General features: G+C 39.8%; 3 protein-coding genes across 4 annotated transcripts; 2 read left to right on the top strand and 1 right to left on the bottom strand.

The window, feature by feature from the left end:
* Positions 1 to 1499: 1499 nt before the first annotated feature.
* LOC117470455 lies at positions 1500 to 6191 on the top strand. The gene has a single exon (XM_034115233.1). The coding sequence runs from the start codon at positions 1993 to 1995 to the stop codon at positions 3142 to 3144; it is 1152 nt and encodes a 383-aa protein (XP_033971124.1). The 5' UTR covers positions 1500 to 1992; the 3' UTR covers positions 3145 to 6191.
* Positions 6192 to 14193: 8002 nt separating this feature from the next.
* On the top strand, positions 14194 to 16174 carry LOC117470483 (pleckstrin homology domain-containing family F member 2-like). The gene is given in 3 exon segments (XM_034115276.1): positions 14194 to 14871; positions 15779 to 15973; positions 15976 to 16174. Coding segments are annotated over 3 exon segments (624 nt in total). The 5' UTR covers positions 14194 to 14624; the 3' UTR covers positions 16158 to 16174.
* A 4880-nt stretch (positions 16175 to 21054) lies between these two features.
* On the bottom strand, positions 21055 to 24178 carry LOC117470453. 2 transcript variants are annotated; one of them, XM_034115230.1, is made up of 4 exons: positions 23887 to 24178; positions 23649 to 23762; positions 22202 to 22409; positions 21055 to 21583 (listed from the first exon to the last, which is right to left on the bottom strand). In XM_034115230.1, exons 1-4 carry the CDS (start codon positions 23979 to 23981, stop codon positions 21119 to 21121), a joined length of 882 nt encoding a protein of 293 aa, XP_033971121.1. In that variant the 5' UTR covers positions 23982 to 24178; the 3' UTR covers positions 21055 to 21118. The 2 variants fall into 2 exon arrangements, with proteins under 2 accessions (XP_033971121.1, XP_033971122.1); XM_034115231.1 differs by having other exon boundaries at positions 23712 to 23762.
* Positions 24179 to 24231: the final 53 nt, after the last annotated feature.

The following is a 24231-nucleotide window of genomic DNA, read 5'->3' as shown; positions in this document are numbered from 1 at the left end:
CTACCTAGTAGTTCCTCAGTAACTAAGCAGTAACTAAGCACATTTTGTGTACCTTATTGTAAAGTGTTACCATTTTTTGTAATACAAACACTTGCATGACTGATGACACGAGGGACTTGCATTGGAATAAAGAGGATGAGGAGGGGGTGGATTCACACTGTGGTAAGTTGGTACTCAATCATATTATTGTGTCCCATCTTAATGTTGCTGTTTTCTGATCTTGTTTTGTGTTTTAAGCTCTGTCTGATTTCCAGGTGCGTTCCATTTTCAGTTGGCAGACAGTATTGTCTAAAGCTGTTTTAGGCAAGTCTATGAAAATGAGTCAGTGTTTAGGGTGTGGAAAACTTTCAGTTTCATTTTTGATTTGGTCCCAGGATCCCAAAAAACGGGTGGACCCGGTTCTTTCCAATGTATAAACAAAAGTGTCCTTGTCCAAAGCAAAGATAGGCTGTAAGGTGTTTTCCGCCTGTGTTGTAGTCGTCACAGTGAATCAATAGGAATAGATATGAGCTTATGTTGAACACATGTTTTCATGTAATGCATTATAAACATACTTAGAATGCATTATCTGTTTATAGCTCCAGTTATAAGCACGCATATATTCATAAAGCTTTGCAAAAATAATGCAAACAGTAATTAAAAGATTGTATAATGACTTAAAAGGTAAATTATCGTAATTTTTCATAATTGCCGGTCACTTGCTGACATTTTCTTGTTGTTGCAAGAGTCATAGAGTATTATAATTCCCAAATCCAAATCTTTTCAGAATGCATTCAGATTTTTCATGCATTAAAATGTGATTATTAATATAGGACTTGAGAGCATGACAGGTGCACCAGCTGCAGAAGTCTGCTGTTAACAACACATAAAGCGTATACGGTAGTCAATGTATTTGTTTAACGGGTCATTACAGAAATTGAGTGATACAACTTTTTGTCAAACAACTAAATAATGGACAAATACTTTTCACAAATGCAATGTTTTCCCAAAAGACTCAAGCTTAACACTCCAAATAGAAATAAAACCTGGTTACATTTCAACTTCACCTCTATGGCACAGTGGAATCAGGGTCTATACTGGAGATATAATTTGGCCACATACTGTATCTGCAAGATAATCCTGAAGAAGTCCATGAATGCATTTATAATATAATTAAGAACAAGGACTTAAGAACAAGACAAGTGTATGCACTGGCTGTAAAAGTCTTGTTTAAAAGACTTTGTGACTTTATGACAGATTGAATCTGCCCTGTCTGATTTTTATCAAGCCTTTACCAATAACGTGGTCATGTACAGTTGTACAGGGGAGGAGAGACACTATGGACGCTCGTGAACTGGCGCAACTTACATGATGCCGTTTAAAACATATAATAATAAAGGGACCGAGCCGGCCTTTCTCCGCAGAAAAGCGTTTTGGCCAATCAAAATGAAATATGCGGGACATCGTCTCAATTTGCAGGACGCACCAAAAGTCGTGAAAATGCTGTGCAGTCCCGCACAAAGCGGGACATCTGGTCACCCTAAGTGTATCGTTTACAGTGCTGGATGAAGTATTTTATTTAAAATAAAATACGAAAATGTAAAAATACTACAAGTAAAAGTCTTTCAAACTAAATGTTACCTAATATAAGGAAAAGTATAGGTTCAAGGTTCAAGGTTTTTTATTTTGTCATACGAACATAGCTATAGTGTAGTTATGACGATGAAAATCTTAGGTCATCTGATCTAACCAATCAAGTATGCCTAAAGTACTAGGATATAAATAACTCATTGTGCAGAATTGCCCCTTTCAGTAATATTTTTATTTAGTTTATACAATTATTATTATTATTAGTGCAATACCAGAGCTGTTATGGAAGGTTATATCAGTAGCGAAGTCCCTCCCCTTCCCTTTATGAATCGTTTTCTGCGAAATGATTGGCCGACTATGAAAGTACTTCCTGTAAACATTGACTCTGATTGGTTCCTCGTCGTTTGACGTTCCGGATGTTGCATGTTTTTTTCCGGCCGGCTCACCCATGGATGTAGGGCTCACCGTTCCGTTCTCGGTAAAATGGCAGAGGTCGGTCATAGGCTAGGGAGCGGGGCTTACCGGCTGTCCGCCCTCAGAAACAGCCAGAGTTGGTCGGTGTGCACCGGAGAGAGTCCCGGTCCTCTGCTGGTCAACTCCCTCAGTGACAGCCGGTGTAAAGAGCAGTCAACCCGGGACCAACATCATGAAGTTCAGCCAGTGTCAAGAAGCAAAGCAACACGACTCAAACCAGAGAAACTTTCCGGAGTGACAACAAGTGAAAGTCCACAGAAAAATGGGACTTTGGGCTGTGTCAGGTATTTGGAGCTGGATTCATCCCGGTTTATCAGAGAGAGACTTAACACTTACACAACATCCCTGTACCTCTCAGCGAGGCAGCAGGAGAGGCTGCTGCCCGGCAGGATGACATCCTGGAGCAGAGGAGCTGTTTTCATCCACCCTGACACCTTCAGGTCAGGGCAGGGGTCAGACAGGTGGAGGCGTCTGAAAGCCCATCCTAATACCATGCAGGTATCTACCAGAAGCTACAGCTGGAAGAGTGACCGCAGCTCAGAGGAGGCTCCCATTATGTACAGAGCAAGGACGACTTATTACGACATCCTCAGAGTGTCCCCTGGTGCCACACAGTCCCAGATCAAGACAGCCTACTACAAGCAGTCTTTTCTTTTCCACCCTGACAAGAACCCAGGGAACGATGAGGCCACGCAGCGCTTCTTTGATATAAGCAAGGCCTACACAGTGCTGGGAAACATTGGCCTCAGGAGGAAGTATGACCGTGGGATTCTCAGCAGTTCAGATGTTCACAGTGCAGGGAGACCTTCCTCCAAAGAGACCATGAGCAAATCCTCAGCCCCCCCACATCAGCAACACTACAGAACCAGGCAGTTCTCCCAAACTGGGAAGAAGGCCATGTTTGATTTTGATGCTTTTTATCAGGCTCACTATGGGGAGCAGCTGCAGAGGGAGAAGGACATGAGAGCCAGGAAGCAGCGCCTGCAGGAGCAGAAGAAGGAGAACCTCAACAAGTGGAAGGAGGGAAGACATTTGGACTTGACTATGATAGTGCTGATGGCCATGGCAGGCGTTCTCGTTGTGAATCTCAGCATATCCTGAAATAGATGCAGCACCTTGGCGGGTGCCTCTCTGGGGTTGCATGTTACAACTCTCAGGGAGGAGAAAGAGGGGGAGAGAGAGTGCTACCTCAGACTGTTTTGCAAGTGTTGCACGGTTTTTGACAGTTGAAGATGATTTTTTCTTGTGTGTTTTTAAGGAGCAAACAAAGGCTGAATCACTGGTTAGAGGCCAAAGATTGGTATTTATAAACTGTGTCATTAGCTGATTGTTTCAAAACAGCAACTGAGCATATTACTTTTCCTCATTCATTCACTTTAAGACTGTAAAAACCAGCAGAAACAAAAACTGCAAACACTTACCTAAAAAGTGGGTGCTGAATGATCATACATCAGAAACGTCAAGAGAGAGAACATTTACAAATCGTATGTACAGGTAATATTATATTTCACTCTTAATGGCTTTCTCACCGTTGATTTATTTTAACCTAGGTTTCAGAGACATCATTACAATCTTGTCAAATGGTCACTCTCCTTATCTCAAGAAGCTGATGTAGACTGTTATGGAGGTTTAGTTTTTGTGCCATCAACATCTGTACCACCAGGTGTGAAGTTTCTGTGTCTGCACTTATTTATTTCATTTCCATAGGGACAAGTCTGAAGCCAAACCACCCTTATTGGCAGCTCTCATTGAATTCCTTTCACCCACATGCTGCACAAGGATGTGAACATTGAATGTCTGAGGCTGGAACACGCACAATCCCTTTGCCTTTCCTTACACACTGCATCTGTAATTCAGGAAATCACTTTGAAGTGTGCAAATGTAAGATTATTAGAAAAATAATACACATGTATACACCTATTTTTGAGAGTGTATCGATCTACTGTATATTATGTTAAATTAAAAATTAAAATTTATTTTTTAATAGGGGTAACTGTATAAACCAACTCTCAACCAACAGTTTGATTCATATTTTTTAAATAGTTTTATTTATCAATGAAGATCATAGTTTGTGATTACCCAGAATGCTTTGCGTGTTTTTTTTTCTTTCTGCAATTCTATAAGATCTGACCTCTAGAGGGCGCCTGAGCACATCCAAATCATCATAGGCTTCAGTTGGAGGCCTCTGTGTAGTCTGTAATGGACGATACTCATTTATGGTATGGAAGTCTGCTGAGAGCTGCTGTTGTTGATAATACATCAGTTTATTTCCTTGAAGATGCTTCCCAGTAGAAACTTCCAACATGGTTCATTTCTGGGATTAAAGGAATACTTCGCCAACAGAAGGAATATTTGTCAATTACTCACGGTGTGTTACCTTGAATTCTAGGAGAATTATTTTTTTCCATATGCCTATAGTGAACGAATAATTAAAAAAAGACTTGTCTTGAATGAAAGTATATGGGGCTGAACTTTCACAACAGTAAAACTATATCCAAACATTTTCACTCTCATAATTTTTGTATATGTAATAGAAAGTAGTTAATTTAATGTCTTATTTATCCAGTTGTATTCTCAGTATTTCCCTTACTATTTAAGACAATTCTGCATAGACAGTCTTACGTTTGTGCAGGCATGCCTCTTTTAAATAGAAGATTTAAGCAAAAAATACACATGTTTTGTTAAATGTATTTTGAAGGAACTGTGAATGAAATTGAGACTTGGATTATACTTTACAAGTTGTGTGAGAGTTTGTAGCCTGATGTTTTGATGCAGTTTTGCCGTTGTTAAATGGCCCAAAACTTAAATTCATTACTTGCATGAAAGATAAATGTTTTCTTCAAGAATTCAAGGTTACATGGGTTGAGTAGTTAAGAATCAAATGGACATTTTGTTGGTAAAGAATTCTTTCAAGTTATCAGTGTTTAAACTGACTGTAGTGGTCAAACAAGTCAAACCCTTTGAACTATGATACTGCTGCACTAGATCTCATAATACAAATGTGTGGTAGCATTAGGGCCTAAATATGGAAGATAGGCTGACTCTGTTTCATTTAATAATATAAACTGAAACAAATAAAAACCACGACACCTCAGTTAATACAGAATACATACATGTGAAACAAATGATCTCTATAGAGAGCTCTACTTTATCAGATTGTTTTTGTAACACCAAACTCTTCAACTTGTTTAAGCCGTATGTCAGGCTGTTAGTGACGTGTGTTGAATAACCGCAGGAAAAAGTGCAACATTTCTTCACATTTTATTCACAGAAATATAAAGTAGTATGTCAAGTACATCACTTTGTACAAAATTGCACAGACTCTTCAAAACTCAGTCAGACAACAGAAAATGTAGCTTAAGAAGTGTTAAGAAAATAAAAGGGAGGCATGAGCAATCTGTGATATGTGAGATGGGCTCTTGCAACAGACAGGCTCCACTGAGGATGTTTCATCAAGAAGAATCAATCAATTGTACATAAATAAGACTCGATAGGAAAAATGTAATTTACAACAGCTGAGGAATAAATATGTTTCAAAAATAGGATTCAAATTGGCACATGAACTGCTCCGTTCTCTCCTCGACTGAAATTTAAATGTCACCATTGAAGCTAAATGGCCGTGCTTGAAAAGCCCAATGTTGACTCTTGATATGTTTATTCTTTCCGAACAAAAGTTTGCATATGTGTGAAGTACAGTATCTGAAATCTGGCTGCTCTCTATTCATTTTGTAAGGTGTGCCTTGCCAGTTTAAAAAGAAAAAGGTGTGACATTGTGGGAAGTACATCCCTGGGTTGGATCAGAGCATTGATACCACTCCACTGAACATGAAAGTGGTAACCATTTTCTTATTTAACTCTTGGCAATGCATTTCCAAAATGTCAAACATTTCCTTTAAGAAGGTATTTGGACTGATATTGTGTTATAGTGAATGTCTGTGATGTACATTTTTACAGTAACATGAGTATTTTGTTGTGTTTTTCTTACGAGTTAATAACTCAACAAGCCCATCACTCTGTCAGCATAAAGTAAAGCAACAACATCACATCTTCCCATTCAAACATGGCCATCTACTACCCCTAACTTACTGCCTGTCCACACCAGGCCGCACTAACAGTACCAAATACTGCCGCCTCTCTAAAAAGCGAGTCCCCGGTCTGTCCAATAAATGCTGGATTTGGTATAATAATAATATCTTCAAGGCATTACTTCAAGTGAACTCCTATATTAACAGCATATCTAATCTACAGGTTATTGATATGATAAGCTTGAATACAGAACCAGCACCAGATGGAGGGACCTCGAAAACCATGTTTTAGAAACACTACTGCAGCACAACGATCATTAAAAATATTTGAGCTCTAATACACCATCACACACTCTTATACAAATAACCCGGTATGACGGCAAAATGTAAGCCACCCGGCCGTATTCATACAAACTGAACATGTGTCCATGTACCATTTCAGAGTTTCTAAAGTGATATGTAACACAACATATGACCACCTGTGTGTGTGTATGTGTTGCAGCCATTAATGAAACTGAGAAACAAAGCCAATTCATTATGATGAGATATGCATGATCAGTGTGTTTTTAGCAGAAACTGAAGATATAGTAATTACCTGCGTAACATTTTTGGGTTTTTGAGTTTATGTGAGATGGCAAACGCTATGACCAACAGTCTATTCAAGTCCAAGGTAATTGTCAGGCACTAAGACCCTTTAGGCTGTAGACGTTTTAAGAAAAACATGTCCGAGCTAACGCTAACACGCCCATGATTGCACTAAATTCACACCACCTGTTGTCCTCCTAGATGTTTATTAACCTGCAGCAAAGACCAGAGGAAGTTTCCTGTTCTCATCTATTCAGCCTGTGACTTGATCATTAAGCTATAACGTTAGAATCAGTGAGAACATCGTGCTTTTTTTTTAATGTAAGCATGTTCGTAACTTTTGGTTTTACCAAAATACCTTTTAACTATGTTCTCTATATCTAGCAATTACAAACGACTTCAATTCACAAGACAGGACACAAAACGTTGATCAAAAACTACTAAACTAGAGTTAATTACACCATTACAACAATAAGTTAACTACTCAATAGTTAGCCAATCATCAAGTCAACATCACGTCAGTGCCCTATTAAAACGCTCATAGTGTTATATTATTATACCAAGGGTTCCCTTTAAAGAACCAAACTGCTGCTGTTAGCTTAGCATCTGAAAACTACTATAATCCGTGTTACTGACCAATTCGGGAGGGGCTGTGTGTTCAGGCCGCCGGCAGTTGGAGGTCATGGCTGTCTTTGTGTCTGTGTTTTTATCTAAAGATGAAGAGTTAACTTGTAATATCTGTTCATCAACAAGCTAAGTGTTGTGATAGCGGACGGTCCACACGTGAAGAACAATGACGTCACATTCAAGCGACGTAAAAAGTACTTCTTCGTTAAATTTATTAAAAGCAGCTTAAAATCAGACGCCATCTACTGGTCAAACAGGTAGGTACATTTTGAACAAGTTACATATCTACTGTATATTTTGCCAGTGTATCTAGGGTGACCGGGGCCCTTTCTCATGTCATCAAATGTCCCATCCTCGACTCCTCGGTCCTCCGGTAGTGACCCGGAAATGAATTTTAGCGCGCCATGTTGAAGGACATCTCATTTCTCGAAATGCACATCGAGGACCGAGCATCGAGCGTCGAGGAGGCTCTCTGGAGGAGCTATAACCGAGGATACACTGATGGGTCCTCCACAGTCCTCCACGGCTCCTTCGTGGATGCATTTCCGGCAACAGTGATGTTTCAAAGAGTCGAGACGCACGGCCGGACTTATCTCAGCCAATGACAGCTCTGCATGCATCCCCTGGATATTATTTTATTAACTGCTTTCATCGCGACGCGATGTTTACAGTGAGAACAGCTGTGAGGTCCGTGCAGAAAGCAGAGCAGTGTGTATAATATATATCACTCAGTATAACAGGCCTACTCTCTTTATTTGCTTTAGTTTAGTAGATATCTACAAACAAAGTCGATATTTTTCTAAAACCATTTAGTGCTTCACATAATAAAATACACAACGGCTGTAGCCTGATTATATGCTTTAGGAGCTGTAGGTGCGTGTGTGTAGTGTAGGTGTGTGTGGTACAGTGTGTGCGTAGATGCAGCGGACAGACAGGTCTCAGTTGGTTTGGTGTCCTCTGCTTACTTGTAATACTTGTAAATAAAACTTTTGGCCCGTCATTTATTTCCCTCATTGTAGCGACCAGAGAGGGGAGAGGGGGGGGATATATCCAGTCTCTGATAGTGTTACGTTATTATGAGAGTGCTCTGTTTGATTCTGAAATTGTATATATTTATATAAATATATACATATATGTGTGTGTGTGTGTGTGTGTGTGTGTGTGTGTGTGTGTGTGTGTGTGTGTGTGTGTGTGTGTGTGTGTGTGTGTGTGTGTGTGTGTGTGTGTATGTCCGCATCTGTAGCCTGTTATTGTCTCATTATACCGCACTGTGAATGAATTAAAAGTAAATATATAAGTCGTCATGAACACATCTGTCCATCAGACAGAGGGCTGCTGTGCCTCCTGTCATCATTAATGGACGTCTCTTTAAAATGACCGCTCAGAGGAGAGGAGTTCTCATTTCTCTAACCGCCTGCTGCTTCCCCTCCTCTCTCCTCGGTTCCCCTCCTCGGCTCCTCCGCTCGCATCTCCTGTGGGCGGGACTAAGTCTCGAGGATAGGAGTCGAGGAGGGGAGTCGAGGAGGAACATTTGAAGACATGAGAAAGGGCCCAGGTCCCAACAAACCAAATGTGGGACAAGGAGGATGTTTGTGCGGGACAATGTGGGACACCCTCTCAACACCCCCCCCCCCCCCCCCCCCCCCCCCCCTTCGGGATAAATAAAGTCTTACCTATCTATATTCTGACTAGATATTAGACAAATATACTTGGCAAGATTTCGAGTTTTTGTAGTGCATATCTTTTTATTGCATTAATGTGATTCATGCCAAACGTACTGTATAGTCTCTCAGAGTGTCATTATCATCATATATGTACATACAAGAGAATGTGAAATATGTATTGATTTACTGTTTACTTAAGAAAAATATTTTTGCACACCTGCAGAAATGATCCCAAAAACAATAAAGCACTTACAATATATGTCAAGGATGTCTGTTATTTTCTTTATTATTAAGAGTCATGTTAGATGCATCAATATACTTTTTTTTGTCATGGTTCATTCAGAGTTTGTTTATGGGGCCGTTCATTGGTCCAATCTTAGTGCTCTATTAATAGTTGTCGAAGGTACTTGTTTGTTGTAACTTGGTTGCTATATTAAGATTGTTAAACTCTTCCCTGTTGTTTTAGGACAAGTAAAGCACTCTCAGTGATGACGCTAGGTGTTGTTTTTGGATTATCTCATCGTGAAGGACTTCTTGTATTTGCCAAGCAAAGACAACAATAATCTGCTGACAGTCAAATCTGTGTCCAAGTCTTAACATTGAGTGTCAATCATGATGAAGTCCAAGCTATGCATGTCCCCCAAATAACTCATGCAGCAATAATGAAGCAACACCAAAATGTTGAAAATGAACCTCAGCTCCTATAATATTTCTAGAGTAAATACAAATAAAAGAAAACAGACACCTTAATTTTCCCATTGAACCAACACACATACACACAATGATTCAATGTATTATAAAAGCCTAGCAATCTAGGGCCTAGTGACCTATATATAAAAGTGTCTTATGTATCAAATCAAAGCACTTCCATAGTATTTACATCTTTATGCTCTTGCATCGCAGGATTTGAGTTTTGGTAGCCTAAGCTTTGTAGATAATAATTACCTGTGTTACTCAGTGAGGTCAAATGTGAACCAAAACCTAAGTCACTACATTTCTTTTTAACGTTTTTAAATACTTGGATCAGGAGGGAAAGAGAGGGAACTTTTTTTGCTGAAACTTTCTGAGTCTCTTAACACACAAGGGAGACATATATATGTATCAAAGACATTAAAAAGTGCATTTTGCATAATAGGGAACCTTTAAATGATTGTGTTGTTCAATTGAGATCACATCACATGTGGCGTTTCTCGAGTTATTTTACATTATATAATTACAGGTTCATCTTTTAAGCTCAAAGTTTTGTTCAAGAGTCCAAGAATATTTGACCAGCTTGTATGAAATGAACACATTTGATAGAAACAACAATAACAAAAATAATGGGATTGAACGTGTACAGTGAGACAAATATAAAAACACCAAGAACTATAAATACATACATCTTCTATTTCATACCATGGGTTATTTTATTTATGGAATTCAGTGTTGATTAAAACATAAAATGAATAGATACCAGACTTTTAGTAACCAACATGTCATACAGTAATGAATATATACTGTATATGTTTACACAGTGATACACACGTAATAATTAACATTTTTATTTTTAAATCAAGTCTTTTTAAATCCTAATTGTAATCCTACTTGTATTATGAAAATGAGTTGCAGGCGAACTTGAGCTCCAGGAGAAAACCCTAAATATGAATGTTCATGACCTCAGTTTTCTTCATATTTACTGCCAGTACTTTTGTACTATGTGCAGCTGTTGTTGTATTTTTTCAGTCTGAGACAGTAGAGAGCACCATCATCAGCATAAAGCAGAAACTTCACCTCATTATAGAGAGACCAGCAGCAGCACATTGCTCCAACCCAACAAGATTTAATTCATATATACATTAAATAACGTTTACATTTAAACCCTGAGCTTTGAATACTTTAACAGCTCTTATGAAATCATCACATTTTTTGAAAAACAACAAAACAAAACAATGTAATTGAACCCAAAAGTAGAAACACCAAGAACAATCTGTACAAAAATATTCTATTGTTGTTGTATTTATTAAATTCAAAGTTGTTTAAATCACAAATAGAACAGATATCGGTACTTTAGTAACCAAAATGTCATAAAGTAATGAATATAAACTGTATACGTTTACACAGTGAGGCATACACATAATACATTTAATTAACATTTTATTTTAAAATCAATTCTAAACACAACTAAAAAACACTAAATATGAAAATGGGAAGGAAGGGGGGGGGGGGGGGGGGGGGGAGGGAGTGATGTAGGAAGAAAGAGGTGAGGGAAATGGAGGAGAGAGTTTGGGGTGAAGTGAGGGGAGAGTATGGAGGAAGTAAGTAAATAAAGGATGGAGTAAGGTGAGAGAGGGTGAGGGTAGCAGGAAGTAGGTACAGTTAATGGGGGAGGGACTTACTAGTGAGTTTTTTTACATCTATTATACAGATTGTGGGAAAACCTGAGCTCCAGGAAAACCCTTGAGTATGAAAAGGGGAAGGCAGTAGGGGGTGAGGTAGGAGGAAGGAGGTGAGGGGAAATGGAGGAGAGAGTTTGGGGTGAAGTGAGGGGAGAGTATGGAGGAAGTAAGTAAATAAAGGATGGAGTAAGGTGAGAGAGGGTGAGGTAGCAGGAAGTAGGTACAGTTAATGGGGGAGGGACTTAATAGTGAGTTTTTTTACATCTATTATAGAGATTGTGGGAAAACCTGAGCTCCAGGAGAAAACCCTGAGTATGAAAAGGGGAAGGCAGTAGGGGGTGAGGTAGGAGGAAGGAGGTGAGGGGAAATGGAGGAGAGAAAGAAGAGAGGAAAAGGCAGCTACTGATGTCCAGCCATCTCCTTCTCTTGCATCTTGCGTAGCATTTTCTGCAAAATGACGTCCCTTTCCTCAGTCATCCTCCTGCGAGCGAATAATCCTCTGCTCTTATTCTTCATGTGAAGACAGAGGTCCTCCAGAAGTGTCTTTTCGTCCTCCCTCTTCTTCTCTTTGGCCTCCCAGCTCAGTCGCGTCTGAGCGAGGTCGTCCTTCTCGTCCTTCACCTGTTTCAGTTGAGTCTCCATCAGATGAACCTTGGTCTCCCAGCTCTGGAGTTTCTGGGTCAGTTGTTCTGAGAACTCTTGCATCTGGTCTTTAAGCGGCTTGACATCCGTCTCCCAGCTTCTTTTTATCTTGGCCAAATGATTCTTTTGCTTCTCCACCTGTTTTAGCTGAGTCTCCCAGCTCTGGTGTTTTTTGGCCAAATCTTCAGAGAACTTGTTCTCCTGCTTATCCAGGTTATTCAGCAGCTGCTGGACTCTCATGTCCATCTGTTCGTCATTGCTCTGGTTTTTCTTGACCAGGTTCCTCATGGTTTCGTTGGCCTGTTCTAATTTTGCCTGAACCACTTTCAATTCATTCTTCCCGATCAGGTGTTTGTGAACCAGGTTGTAATTCTTCTTCTCTTCCTCTTGAAATTTGGTCTCCATCCAATGAACCTTGGTTTCCCAGCTCTGGTCTTCAAGCTGCTTGACATCCGTCTCCCAGCTTTTTTTGATCTTGGCCAAATGATTCTTTTGCTTCTCCACCTGTTTTAGCTGAGTCTCCCAGCTCTGGTGTTTTTCGGCCAAATCTTCAGAGAACTTTTTCTCTTGCTCATCCAAGTCGTTCTCCAGCTGCTTGACTTTCATGTCCTTCTGTTTGAAATCGAACTCCCAGCTCTTGTTTTCCTTGATCAGGATATTTATGAATTCCTTGACCTTTTCAAATTTTGGCTGAACCACTGTCTCCCCGATCAGCTTTTTCAGAACCAGGTTGTCCTTCTTCTCTTCCTCTTGAAATTTGGTCTCCTTCTCTCTCATCTGGTCTTCAAGCTGCTTGACATCCGTCTCCCAGCTTCTTTTTATCTTGCCCAAATGATTCTTTTGCTTCTCCACCTGTTTCAATTTGGCCTCCACCTGTTTAAACTCAGTCTCGAGGGTCAGGTTCTTCTTGGCCAGGTCGTCCTTTTCCTGAGACACCTTTTTTAGTTTGGTCTCCATCGGTTGTTGGTGTTCAGGGATCTTTTCTCCCTGCTTTTCCAACTGGAGCACCAGCTTTTGGACTTCCTTCTCCATTGCTTTGATTTTACAGGTCTGGTAAGTGTTGTTTCTCATCATCTGTTTAAATTTCAACTCCATCTTTTGTTTTTCCGTCTCCAAGGTGTGGTTTCTAGCGGCCTGGTAGTTTTTCTCGTCCACTACATACTGCATGTCTTGTTTTCCATTCTCCCATCTCTGTTGTATCTCGGCCAGGTCCTTGGTGGACTTGTCCGGGCTCTGAAGGAGTTCTTCCTCTCTTCTTTTCAGCAGGTTTATGGTCACCAGGTTCTCCTCCAGCTGCTGCTTGTGTTGAGCCTCTTTAGTTTCCATCTCCTCCTCCAGAGCGCTGTATCTTTCCTCCCAGACTGTCACACACTTAAGGAGTTCATCTCCTCTCATCACCAGCAGTTTTACGGACTCTGCGTCAAACTGCAGGAGACTCTCATCGTTCTGGATGTCGGATGTCTCCATGTTGCTCTGGTCTGACATTGTTCCCTCCATGGCACTGTCTGTGGACTTGTGTTGTGTGTAGGGATAAAAATCTATGTGTCTACGTGATACGTGTTTTGTCTAAAAAACTGTAAAGTTTGTTTGCTCTGACTGAATATGTGTACCACTCACCGCTCTGAACTGAACAACTGAATGAGATGACTGGAACCCAGAGCTCTTGCTATGCCAAGATCTAAGCCACCTGTGATGTCATGTGATGATGTCACAGATTCTACTCTCAACTGTGATGTCATTCCGTTAGGGTCACATGTGATTCCGTTAGGGTCACATGTGATTCCGTTAAGGTCACATGTGATTCCGTTAAGGTCACATGTGATTCCGTTAAGTTCACATGTGATTCCGTTAAGTTCACATGTGATTTCGTAGTAAATGCAATTAATTTGTCCCACTTTATGACTTTATAAGCAGAATAAATGTTGTGCTTTAAGGTCTTTACAGTTACACAATGCAAATATTTAATTTTATTAATTTTATTTATGTTGTTTTGAGTTAAAGGTCAAGGCCTCTTTGTAAGCACACATGTTTTTTCTGTTTTTATTCATACAAAAATATAATTATGTATTATAAGTGCATTATTTGTGTGTTTGTTTCTACTTAGACACACTTAAAAATACTAATATTATATACAGATTACTAGATTTAAAAAATAATAATCTTAATTTAAAAAATAACAACAAAAAAAATGTGTGATGCTTTTGGGCAAAACCTAATAACTGAATGCCTCCTTTATTGCTGACAGGATTTCATGATTTCATGACTTTATAAGCCCTATAAATGTTTGTGTTTCGAATACTTTACAGTTACACAATGCAAATATTTAACTTTCATACATTTTCTCTATATTTTTTTTAACTCAATGGTAACAAACCTCTTTGATAGCACAAGTGTCTTTTCTGTTAGTCTTTCATTTTTGTAATTATTTCAAGGATAAGAACTTTGGGTTCTAGCATTCCCAGACCATTTACATGCACAAAAACCTATAACACACTACAGGAAAGGGAAAACCCCCCAAATCAGAATAAGGCCTCATATATAGACATTACAATTATAACTTAACGATAGTTTATATATACAGTCTATGATTGCGACACATGCCTGTATAAAACAAGTGAGAGATGGCTCTTCTGTGATTTCAGTGCTACACATATGATTTCACCATGATGGATCTGGTAACGTTTGAGAAGGAGAACTGTGAGCGTATCCAAGCCGTTGAGACTTCATTCGGCCCGGCAGGGAGGCCTCTATCCCAGCCAGGGAGAGTTCTGGTGGGTCAGGGTTGTCTCACAAAGCAAGGGCGTAGGAAGCCAGAGCCTAAAGTTTTCTTTCTGTTCAACGACATGCTGGTGTACGGCAGCATCATCCTGAACGGCCGCTGGCACAAAAAACAGAAAGTCATCCCTCTAGGTAAGCAGAACCCTAGATCTAGTCCGACAGATTCAAAAGATTTGATTAAAAGGTTTTATTGTCATATGAACAAAGCTACAGTGGAGAAATGGCAATGAAATTCTTCTGAGCTGAGCTCCTCCAACAATGCAACATGTATAATAAAATACAAAAATACAAAATAAAAAGTAGTGCATTTAGTCTATATCTAGATAACGATGATATGATGGTATGTATACCTCCGTAGAAGCTTTAGTGATGAAGTATTCTTTTTTTTTTTTGCCTTGTTGTAACTTTATATTCACGTGCAATATATATCTGCAACAGCAAAACAATGGAGGTGCATGGAATTTGCGAAAAGTATGATGCACAAAACAATGACAACTTATCTACATGCTACCTCAAGAGCAAATTGCAGTTCGCCAATTCTGGAAATACCGATTACATTTGAGCTTGGTCAATGTTGTTCTACAGTTCTACATTGTAGAAATGTTTTCCAGAAAAAGACAGCAATACAACCCTTTTATGGAGGAAATAAAAAAAAGCATATCTTCATTTACTATTAGTGTAAATAAGTGTGGATAAAAGAACAGTTTCTTTTAAAACACAGGGGGATGATGGAAATACCAATTACATTTGAGTTTGGTCAATGTACTTTTTTAATGTTTGAAACACTTTCTGTTTAACTGTGTTGTATTGATGCACCTGAAGAAGTTTCAAAAGTTGTTATCCCAAAGCCTTTAAAATTATATTATCAGTATAGCTGAATACCACATGGATAAAGTCAGAAAATATATTTATTTAACAGCAATCAACTCAACTAAAATGACAAATATCCGCCTCAAGTCTTTCTGGACAAGCGTGTTGACCACGCCATAGTATCCATGTGTTTTTTGGACTGTTAACAATATCTTCCCTGTCATTCCAGAGGACATCATGCTAGAGGACCTGGAAGACAAGGAGGGATTGAGTAACAAATGGCTGGTCCGTATACCATGCAAGTCGTTTTTTGTGTCCGCAGATTCGCTCGAAGACAAGCAGGCCTGGATGGAGCTCATTGGAAACTGCCCGTTAAATCTTCTGCAGCGGCGTGGCAGCCAACACGGATCCACTTTTGAGCCGCCTATAAATGTATGCGCTGCTTCAACAACTTCACTCACATCAAACGCCGACACCACTGCCGGAAATTTGGCTTTTTGGTCTGCAATGCATGCTCCAAGCAGCGAGCAGTGATAGACCACATTCACATGCTACAGTGTAGTTATGGCAATGGAAATCTTAGGTCACAGGCTCCTAGCAGGAAATAAAGCTTGTTCAAGGTTTGTGTGAATACCTTTGTCAGTTAGTGACGGATGCATCTACACAAAGAAAATATCACATTTCACACTCTCTACAGGGCAAACAATTGGGGGGAGGGGTAGACACAGAGACACACACACACACACACACACACACACACACACACACACCACACACACACACACACACACACCACACACACACACACACACACACACACACACACACACACACACACACTCACACACACTCACTCACACACACACACACACACACACACACACACACCACACACACACTCACACACACTCACTCACACACACACACACACACACCACACACACACACACACACACACAGGGCACACAAATACACAAATGTAGATATGTTAAAAATCACAGAGGTGTGTGTGTGTGTATAGACTTAAAACACTTGTACATGCTGGTAATATTAAGATGCATACTGCACACACACACTAACACACACACACACACACACACACACACACACACACACACACACACACACACACACACACACACAGACACACACACACACACACACATACACACACACACACACACACTAACCTAAAACTTCTCCTTGTTCTTTGATTGCAAAGCCAGACAAATTATACTTTGTCCGTCAACCGATCACATTTCCCTTATGCCAGTTAGCCAATAAAGCTTTGTCGCAAAGTTTAAATGTGTTTGGACAGAAACAACTGTGGGATACAAAGACCCACACACACCCACATACACTCACACACACTCACACACACACACCCACAACACACACACACACACACACACACACACACACACACACACACACACACACAACACACACACACACACACACACGCACACACACACACACACACACACACACACACACACACACACACCACACACACACACACACACACACACACACACACACACACACACACACACACACACACTTTGGGGAAACATCAGTGAGGACATACTGGAACTAGAAGAAACCACTTCTCAGATGTAGATCTCAAAGTTGCAACAAAGCACAGATAGGCCCACAGGAAGCAGCTGGTAAACGACAAGATGCTGAGCAGAGACCTTTTCACTGACTAACAGTAAACATAGCGAGAATACGTTAACATAGCAACAATAACCACCAACTCTGACGATAAAAATAGCTACAGTAGAATGACCATATTTCTGAAAAATAATAAAAAAGGTACTTAACTTCAGCGGTGCATACAGTATGTGCTGAAGTTTATATTGCACTTACTAAAAAGGTCACACACACACACACACACACACACCTGTTGTATGAGCCCCTAGGCCTAGAGAGAGAAAGAGAGGGGTTAAACAGGTGGAGATATATTTCACATGGCGACAATGTAAAGATTTTGTAGAATTGTTTTAAGCATAATTGCCAGGCAGCTAGATTGGCCATCCAGAACATTAAAGTATTAGACTCTAAAAATCTTTGCGTCCGAATAAATGGGAATTAAAGCAGCTTCATAAATGTTTGGCAGCGACTAATATATGAATTACGCTAAGATAAAGGTGAAAATAGTGGGAGTAGAACATTGGACTGGGATGCTCCATAAGACCTTCTCTACAAGTCACTCAATGAATGATTTTCATGTAAACTGAAGTGCTTCATGTTTGCATGACATATAAATCAAACAACAGCACCACCTAGCGGACACAGTCAGTCCTCTTGAGCTTTACACCATAGATTCCAGCGTAATTATCTTAAACTGTTGGCGTCACTTTGCTAGAAAAAGTGGTGGGGACCATTTTTGGTTTACATTACTTTTTTTAAAGTGCAGTGCTGCTGCACATTTGACATGTTCTATTAAAGGTTTAATAACATGTCCAAATGGCACATCTTGACACTAAACCAGTGTTCTTTCTGCACGCTATTTTTCTAAAACATTTCTAAGTTATACTTTTAAAAACTGATTGTTTGTTTGTAGCCTTTATTTAACCAGGTTAAAAAATCCCATTGAGATCAACGATCTCTTTTTCAAGGGAGACCTGCGGTACATTGGTTACACATAAAAACAACAGAAAACAAAAAAGGACATCACAACATAATTGATGGGGACAAAATTGGCCATTTCAAAAAGTGGTGGGCACATGTCCCCAGCGTCCCCAGAGCAAACGACGCCTATGTGGCCCAATATAACTCGGTTTGTAATGATTGTGTATGGTACACCACTGTGGCATTGTTTGGCTCTGTTGTTTTCTTTGCACAAAAATCCTTAATAAATTATGTTTGTTTTAACTGAATTCTGTAGAGGAATCTTCAGAATCGGAATTATTTACTATTGAACTTGGTTTATTGACAAGAAGAGTTCCATTTACAAGGAGGTTGCTTTTGTGTATGCTACTGATGCAGAGACAAAAACATCAGATTATCACATATCATCAAAAACAAACCCACAACCAGTTTTAATAATATTGGCCCAGCTGGAATACATAGGAACAATAATAACTCAATAAATACATTTATTATGATTGTATTATTAAAAAGGCAGGTACATACTGCACAGGGTGACCAGGTCCCAACAAACCAAATGTGGGACAAGGAGGATGTTTGTGTGGGACAATGTGGGACACCCTCTCAACACCCCCCCCCCCCCCCCCCCCCGTTGAAAATGTACGAGCGGTGATTATTTGCGGTACCGAGGTGGGCCGGTCGAGAGTCCCGGGCTGATTTGTAGTCCCAGTCCGCCGCTGCCCACGGGTAAATGTCTTCCCAGTCTTTGTTGTATGTGCATCTTCTTCTTTTCTTAGCTGTAGTTTCAGTTTCCTCCATTTTCCATAACCTGCTGCGTCGCCTGCGTTATTGACTTTCATTGTTGTTGTTTGGCGGGGCCGCGGCGGTGTGTGTGTGAGTGAGTTACTCTCATTGGTTAACACTTGACCAGCACGGGGGAAAGCATTGCAAAACTGGCCCCGGTAATGGTACAAATCTCAACCTGTCGTACAATGGACAGCTTCCCCCCCCCATCTATGTATATACTCGCATTTTAGACTCTGTTACTAACTGTATATCTGTAGACTTGGTATGTCTTAAATGTCCGGTTAGGATGTATTAGAACGAAATCTAAAATGAAAATTGTAAATAAGCCATCTGTATGTAAAAAACCACCTGTATGTAAATTGTAAATAAGCCATCTGTATGTCAAATATGTCTTAAATGATATGATGAATTGGAAATGGGGGACCCTGATGTAAACAAGACGAAAGTCTTTCTCTGGTCTGCATCCCCTTAACAATTGTATGTTTTGAGCTGTACTGTACTGTACCCAATATACAAGCTGTTAATAAACTTTTCAATCAATCAATTCAATCAAGCACCCGCCGTGTCTTACAGTTTGATTGACAGCAAACACAGCTCCGTGATGATAGCCTTCCCTGCTTTCTCAACAGCCATTGGATAAATCTGATTTTAGAAAAGCGTTTTAGCCAATCAAAATGAAATATGCGGGACATTGTCTCAATTTGCGGGACGCACCAAAAGTCGTGAAAATGCTGTGCAGTCCCGCGCAAAGCGGGACATCTGGTCACCCTAATTACACATGTATTTTCTCCTTGTAGACTTACAGACACTCACACCGACGCACAAGACCACTCGTTTTACTCCAACACAGATCAGAGCATGACATTAGGTATTTTCAACAATGCAGACATTTTTTGGGTAACACTTTACAATAAGGTACACAAATGTGCTTAGTTACTGCTTAGTTACTGAGGAACTACTAGGTAGTTAATGGTTAGTTAATGAGTAGTTCCTCAGGGACTGCGATTGAGGAACTGATGGTTAGTTACTGGTAAACAGACTGGGGGTACTGCATTAACGAATCATTCGTTAATGGTTAGTTAATGAGTAGTTCCTCAGTGAACTGATGGTTAGTTACTGGTAAACAGACTGGGGGGTACTGTATTAACGAATCATTCGTTAATGGTTACTTAATGAGTAGTTCCTCAGTGACTTCGATGGATGGTTAGTTAGTTACTGGTAAACAGACTGGGGGTACTGTATTAATGAATCATTCGTTAATGGTTACTTAATGAGGAGTTCCTGGGAGACTTTCATTGAAGCAATGGTCCGCTGCAGCAGGGCACTTTTAACCATCTTCGGCTGGCTTGGGTCCCACACTGGATCAACTGGTGGAGGTGGATCCGACTCACGTTTTACTGCTTAAGTCATCATTATTTACCTTACCATTACTTAGGCCGTTTGGGTACGGTAAACTCAAGGAACTCAAACAAAAACAGTAGTTACCCATTACCTAATGCTTACTTGACCATTACAAAAACAGTAGTTACCCATTACCTAATGCTTACTTGACCATTCATTAAGCAGTATGTGTCCCCTCAAGTAAAGTAAGGCATCAAAAACAGTAGTTACCCATTACCTAATGCTTACTTGACCATTCATTAAGCAGTATGTGTCCCCTCAAGTAAAGTAAGGCATCAAAAACAGTAGTTACCTATTACCTAATGCTTACTTTACCATTCATTAAGCAGTAGTTACCCATTACCTAATGCTTACTTGACCATTACAAAAACAGTAGTTACCCATTACCTAATGCTTACTTGACCATTACAAAAACAGTAGTTACCCATTACCTAATGCTTACTTTACCATTACAAAAACAGTAGTTACCCATTACCTAATGCTTACTTGACCATTACAAAAACAGTAGTTACCCATTACCTAATGCTTACTTGACCATTCATTAAGCAGTATGTGTCCCCTCAAGTAAAGTAATGCATCAAAAACAGTAGTTACCTATTACCTAATGCTTACTTGACCATTCATTAAGCAGTAGTTACCCATTAACTAATGATTACCTCACCATTATTTAAGCAGTTTAACAAACAAACAAACCCTGTGCACTCAAGTTTACATTTTTATTTAAACAACAATCCAAAGCACACTAATAACAAAAAGGAGGTTGCTTTCAGAACTTGTAAAAGCGGCGTATGTCATGCAGCAATCTGCCTAAGGGACCATCTTTGTGTTTATTTGCCAGCCAATGTGTCCACTCGATGAAAGCAAGATGACTCTTCAGAGTCTTCTCTGTGCGGTTTCCTCGCAGTCTCCAGACCTGTGACTTGTATGTTGACCAAGCCCGCTCAATGTTTTGGGTGTGGGCTCCTGTGACTGGGTTCACAAATGAACGGCTGTGGTTCACAGAGAAATGGACAAAGCCACTTTCTGTGATTGCAGTGATGTATGCCCTCCACATGTCCGTTATCACCGTGGTCCCTTGGCGAACGTATTTTGTGACCAGAGGAATTAAGTGGCGCCTCGATCTCTGTTTCACCAGCCTCAGGATAGGTCTTCTCCTTGTTCCTCTGATGCCCAGCATACCAAAGACCCATTTTCTCCTCCTCCACGTAGGACCGAATCTTCCCCTACCATACTGTAATAAAGCAGTGAAAAAGGACAACAAAATTATATAAAAATAAACATCAGTAATTTCAATTGATAAACAAAGTGAAATGTGTTTGTTATTTGCGTTCTTTTACAATTTAAAAATATTCACTTCCTTTCTCAAAAAGAAGAGAAAAATATTAAAATGTAGTGGTACAAACAGAAAAGGCTGTTTAATTTTATTAAGTTAAAGTTTGCTTATTTTGCTGCAAGAAACATGAAACGGTAAGATAGATATTGGAATTAGATGATATATAAATAGATTATGCCCTTTTAAAATGTTAGTAATAAATGTAAGAATATAGATTTATTTCCTTATTGATTAATGATCTGATTGGATGAGATACTTCTTAGCTTCTAAATTCTTTTTTTCTGTTATTTGACTGTGTATACAATGTGAAGCTGGCTCTCTCTAATGTATACTCTGTCTTGGAAGCCTAAGCACACCAGTCATAAGGGTGTGAATGACACAATTATAAAATTACATTACTTTGCTCAGTCATTTGTTAATCTCTGACCTTAAAAGATATGTTATTATTTCACCTTGAAAAACAAAGTTTTTAGTTTTAGTGAGGCCAAAGGCTAAGGCTCTGTAGTTTATACACACCTTCCTTTTGTGGTAGAAGTTGCTTTCGTCCAGCATGACAAATTCATTTGGTCCTCCAAGTCTTTGCTTTCCCCTCCTTTCTCTCCTCTTGATTGCACGCTTGCAGACCTTCCTCAACTTCTGGCTCATTTTTGACAGCGTGCGACTGCTTCCTGCCACGCCATCCTGCAGCATGTCCATTTGCCTTAGCTGCAGTCCCTGGGAAAATCTGTTAAAGATCAATATACAATTACTAAATATGAACAAAAACATATGAAGACGAACGCATTCAGCACCAGTGGCTAATGTATTAATTATATAATTCACATTAGACATTTGTTATTACTCAAAATGAAACAGAATATTTTAATGTTGCTAATTAATTGTATCTATCAAGTTTTCCTATATCATAGCATCTACGCATGTATTTTTAAACTATTAGAATAATCACACATTTAAACATTCTGAACCCATTTTTTTGTTGAGGAACATTTTTGAATGCAGGAATTTTACTGTAACAGAGTATTCGTACACTCTGGTACTTCTACTTTTACTCTAGTACAAGATCTGAGTACTTCTACTCAAGTGCAATATCTGAGTACTTGTGTTTTACTCAAGTACAATATCTGAGTACTTCTACTTTTACTCAAGTACAATATCTGAGTACTTCTACTTTTACTAAAGTACCCGATCTGAGTACTTCTACTTTTAATCAAGTACAATATCTATACTTATACCACCTCTGTTTATAGCCTATGAAAAAATTAGAAAACGAAGGCTAAAGCTAATGTTAGCAGATAGTGACAATGTATCCTAGTTAGCTAGCTCAACGATTCCTTAAATAATATTGCGACAGAAACATTTTTTTGTTCACATCACGCTCTGCTGCTCCAACAGGGAGCTCTACTCTGAACACCCGAACGGTAAGGCGATATGGGTCCGTTCTTATTGTGCATCCATGGGTAAAGGTAAAATCTTTATAGTCTATGGGTAAAACGCATGTAGTACTGAACACGTAACATGAACGTGCCGGGCGGCGCGGTCCCGTGGGTTAGATGCGCGTTCATAATGCCGAGGGAAATAACTCTCGAATATTGTCATCAGAGTCCGGCGCAGTTTGTTTGTAGCCTTTATTTAAACCAGGTAAAAAATCCCATTGAGATCAACTATCTCTTTTTCAAGGGATACCTGCAGTTCCTGGGGGCTTGGTGTGAAAGCGACGCCAATGTGCCCCGCCACAACCTCCAAGCCGCCTGCGTTGTGAATTGCCAAATAACTAGCATTTAGTCCGCTAGCTCAATGCTAACATATAATGGATAACGGAATTGACGCGCTAACTGAAATTAGCATTTAGATATCGGCAATGTTAAACAACAGTCCAACATGCTTAAAATAAACGTAATACTTACAGGCATTCATTTGCTGTGCTCTGAGGAAATGACTGATATTATTGATGAATTAATATTACCTGTAAATGTATTTCATCCAGCTGAACAAGGATAATTTGCTCCTCTCAAACAGGGACACACACCTCACTGACTTCTTCGTCGTTTTCCCTCTGTGTTTTTTACGTCGGCACTTCCTACAAAAGACCAATCGTAAATTCCTAGTCCTTTTTTCCTGATAAGAACTTATCTTTGTAACATGACATATCAGTAAACAGAGGAAGTCATCGTTAAAACCCGTGCTAAAAATGTAAGACTTACCACTGCAGTCCGTCGACGTTTGAGTGTTTCTCCAGTTTCCTCCTCTTTTTGCAGAGTTTGCATTTCATTTTTCCTTGAAGCAATTCCATTTTCATTAAAAGTCTGTTTGGTGTGCAGTGTCATGATAACCTAAAACCATAGACTACTGCGGCGTTACTACGCGTTACTGCGGCCTGTCCACAAACCCTAACACCCAGCGTAGTTCAAGATGTACTGCCGCTGCCGGGCCAGACCGGAAGTTGAAGCACAGCGAACTCCGCCGCGGAGCGCACTAGTGCCCTAGCACCCTGATCCTCATTTCTTGTTCACACGATTCAAAACCAATAGTTTTGATGTTTTGAATCA

Source organism: Trematomus bernacchii, unplaced genomic scaffold (genome assembly GCF_902827165.1).
Source record: "Trematomus bernacchii unplaced genomic scaffold, fTreBer1.1, whole genome shotgun sequence".
Classification (NCBI taxonomy): domain Eukaryota; kingdom Metazoa; phylum Chordata; class Actinopteri; order Perciformes; family Nototheniidae; genus Trematomus; species Trematomus bernacchii.
The sequence above is the reverse complement of the archived record's forward strand: the minus strand, read 5'-3'. Positions and strand labels throughout refer to the sequence as shown.

Excerpts from the sequence above, each read along its gene's own strand:
- LOC117470455 (XM_034115233.1), top strand. The coding sequence starts at position 1,993 with ATGTTTTTTTCCGGCCGGCTCACCCATGGATGTAGGGCTCACCGTTCC.
- LOC117470453 (XM_034115230.1), bottom strand. The coding sequence starts at position 23,981 with ATGAAAATGGAATTGCTTCAAGGAAAAATGAAATGCAAACTCTGCAAA. Across the intron at positions 22,410-23,648 it reads TGGATGAAATACATTTACAG|ATTTTCCCAGGGACTGCAGC; the intron begins GTAATATTAATT and ends GATCTTTAACAG. Across the intron at positions 21,584-22,201 it reads ACTTCTACCACAAAAGGAAG|TATGGTAGGGGAAGATTCGG; the intron begins GTGTGTATAAAC and ends GCTTTATTACAG.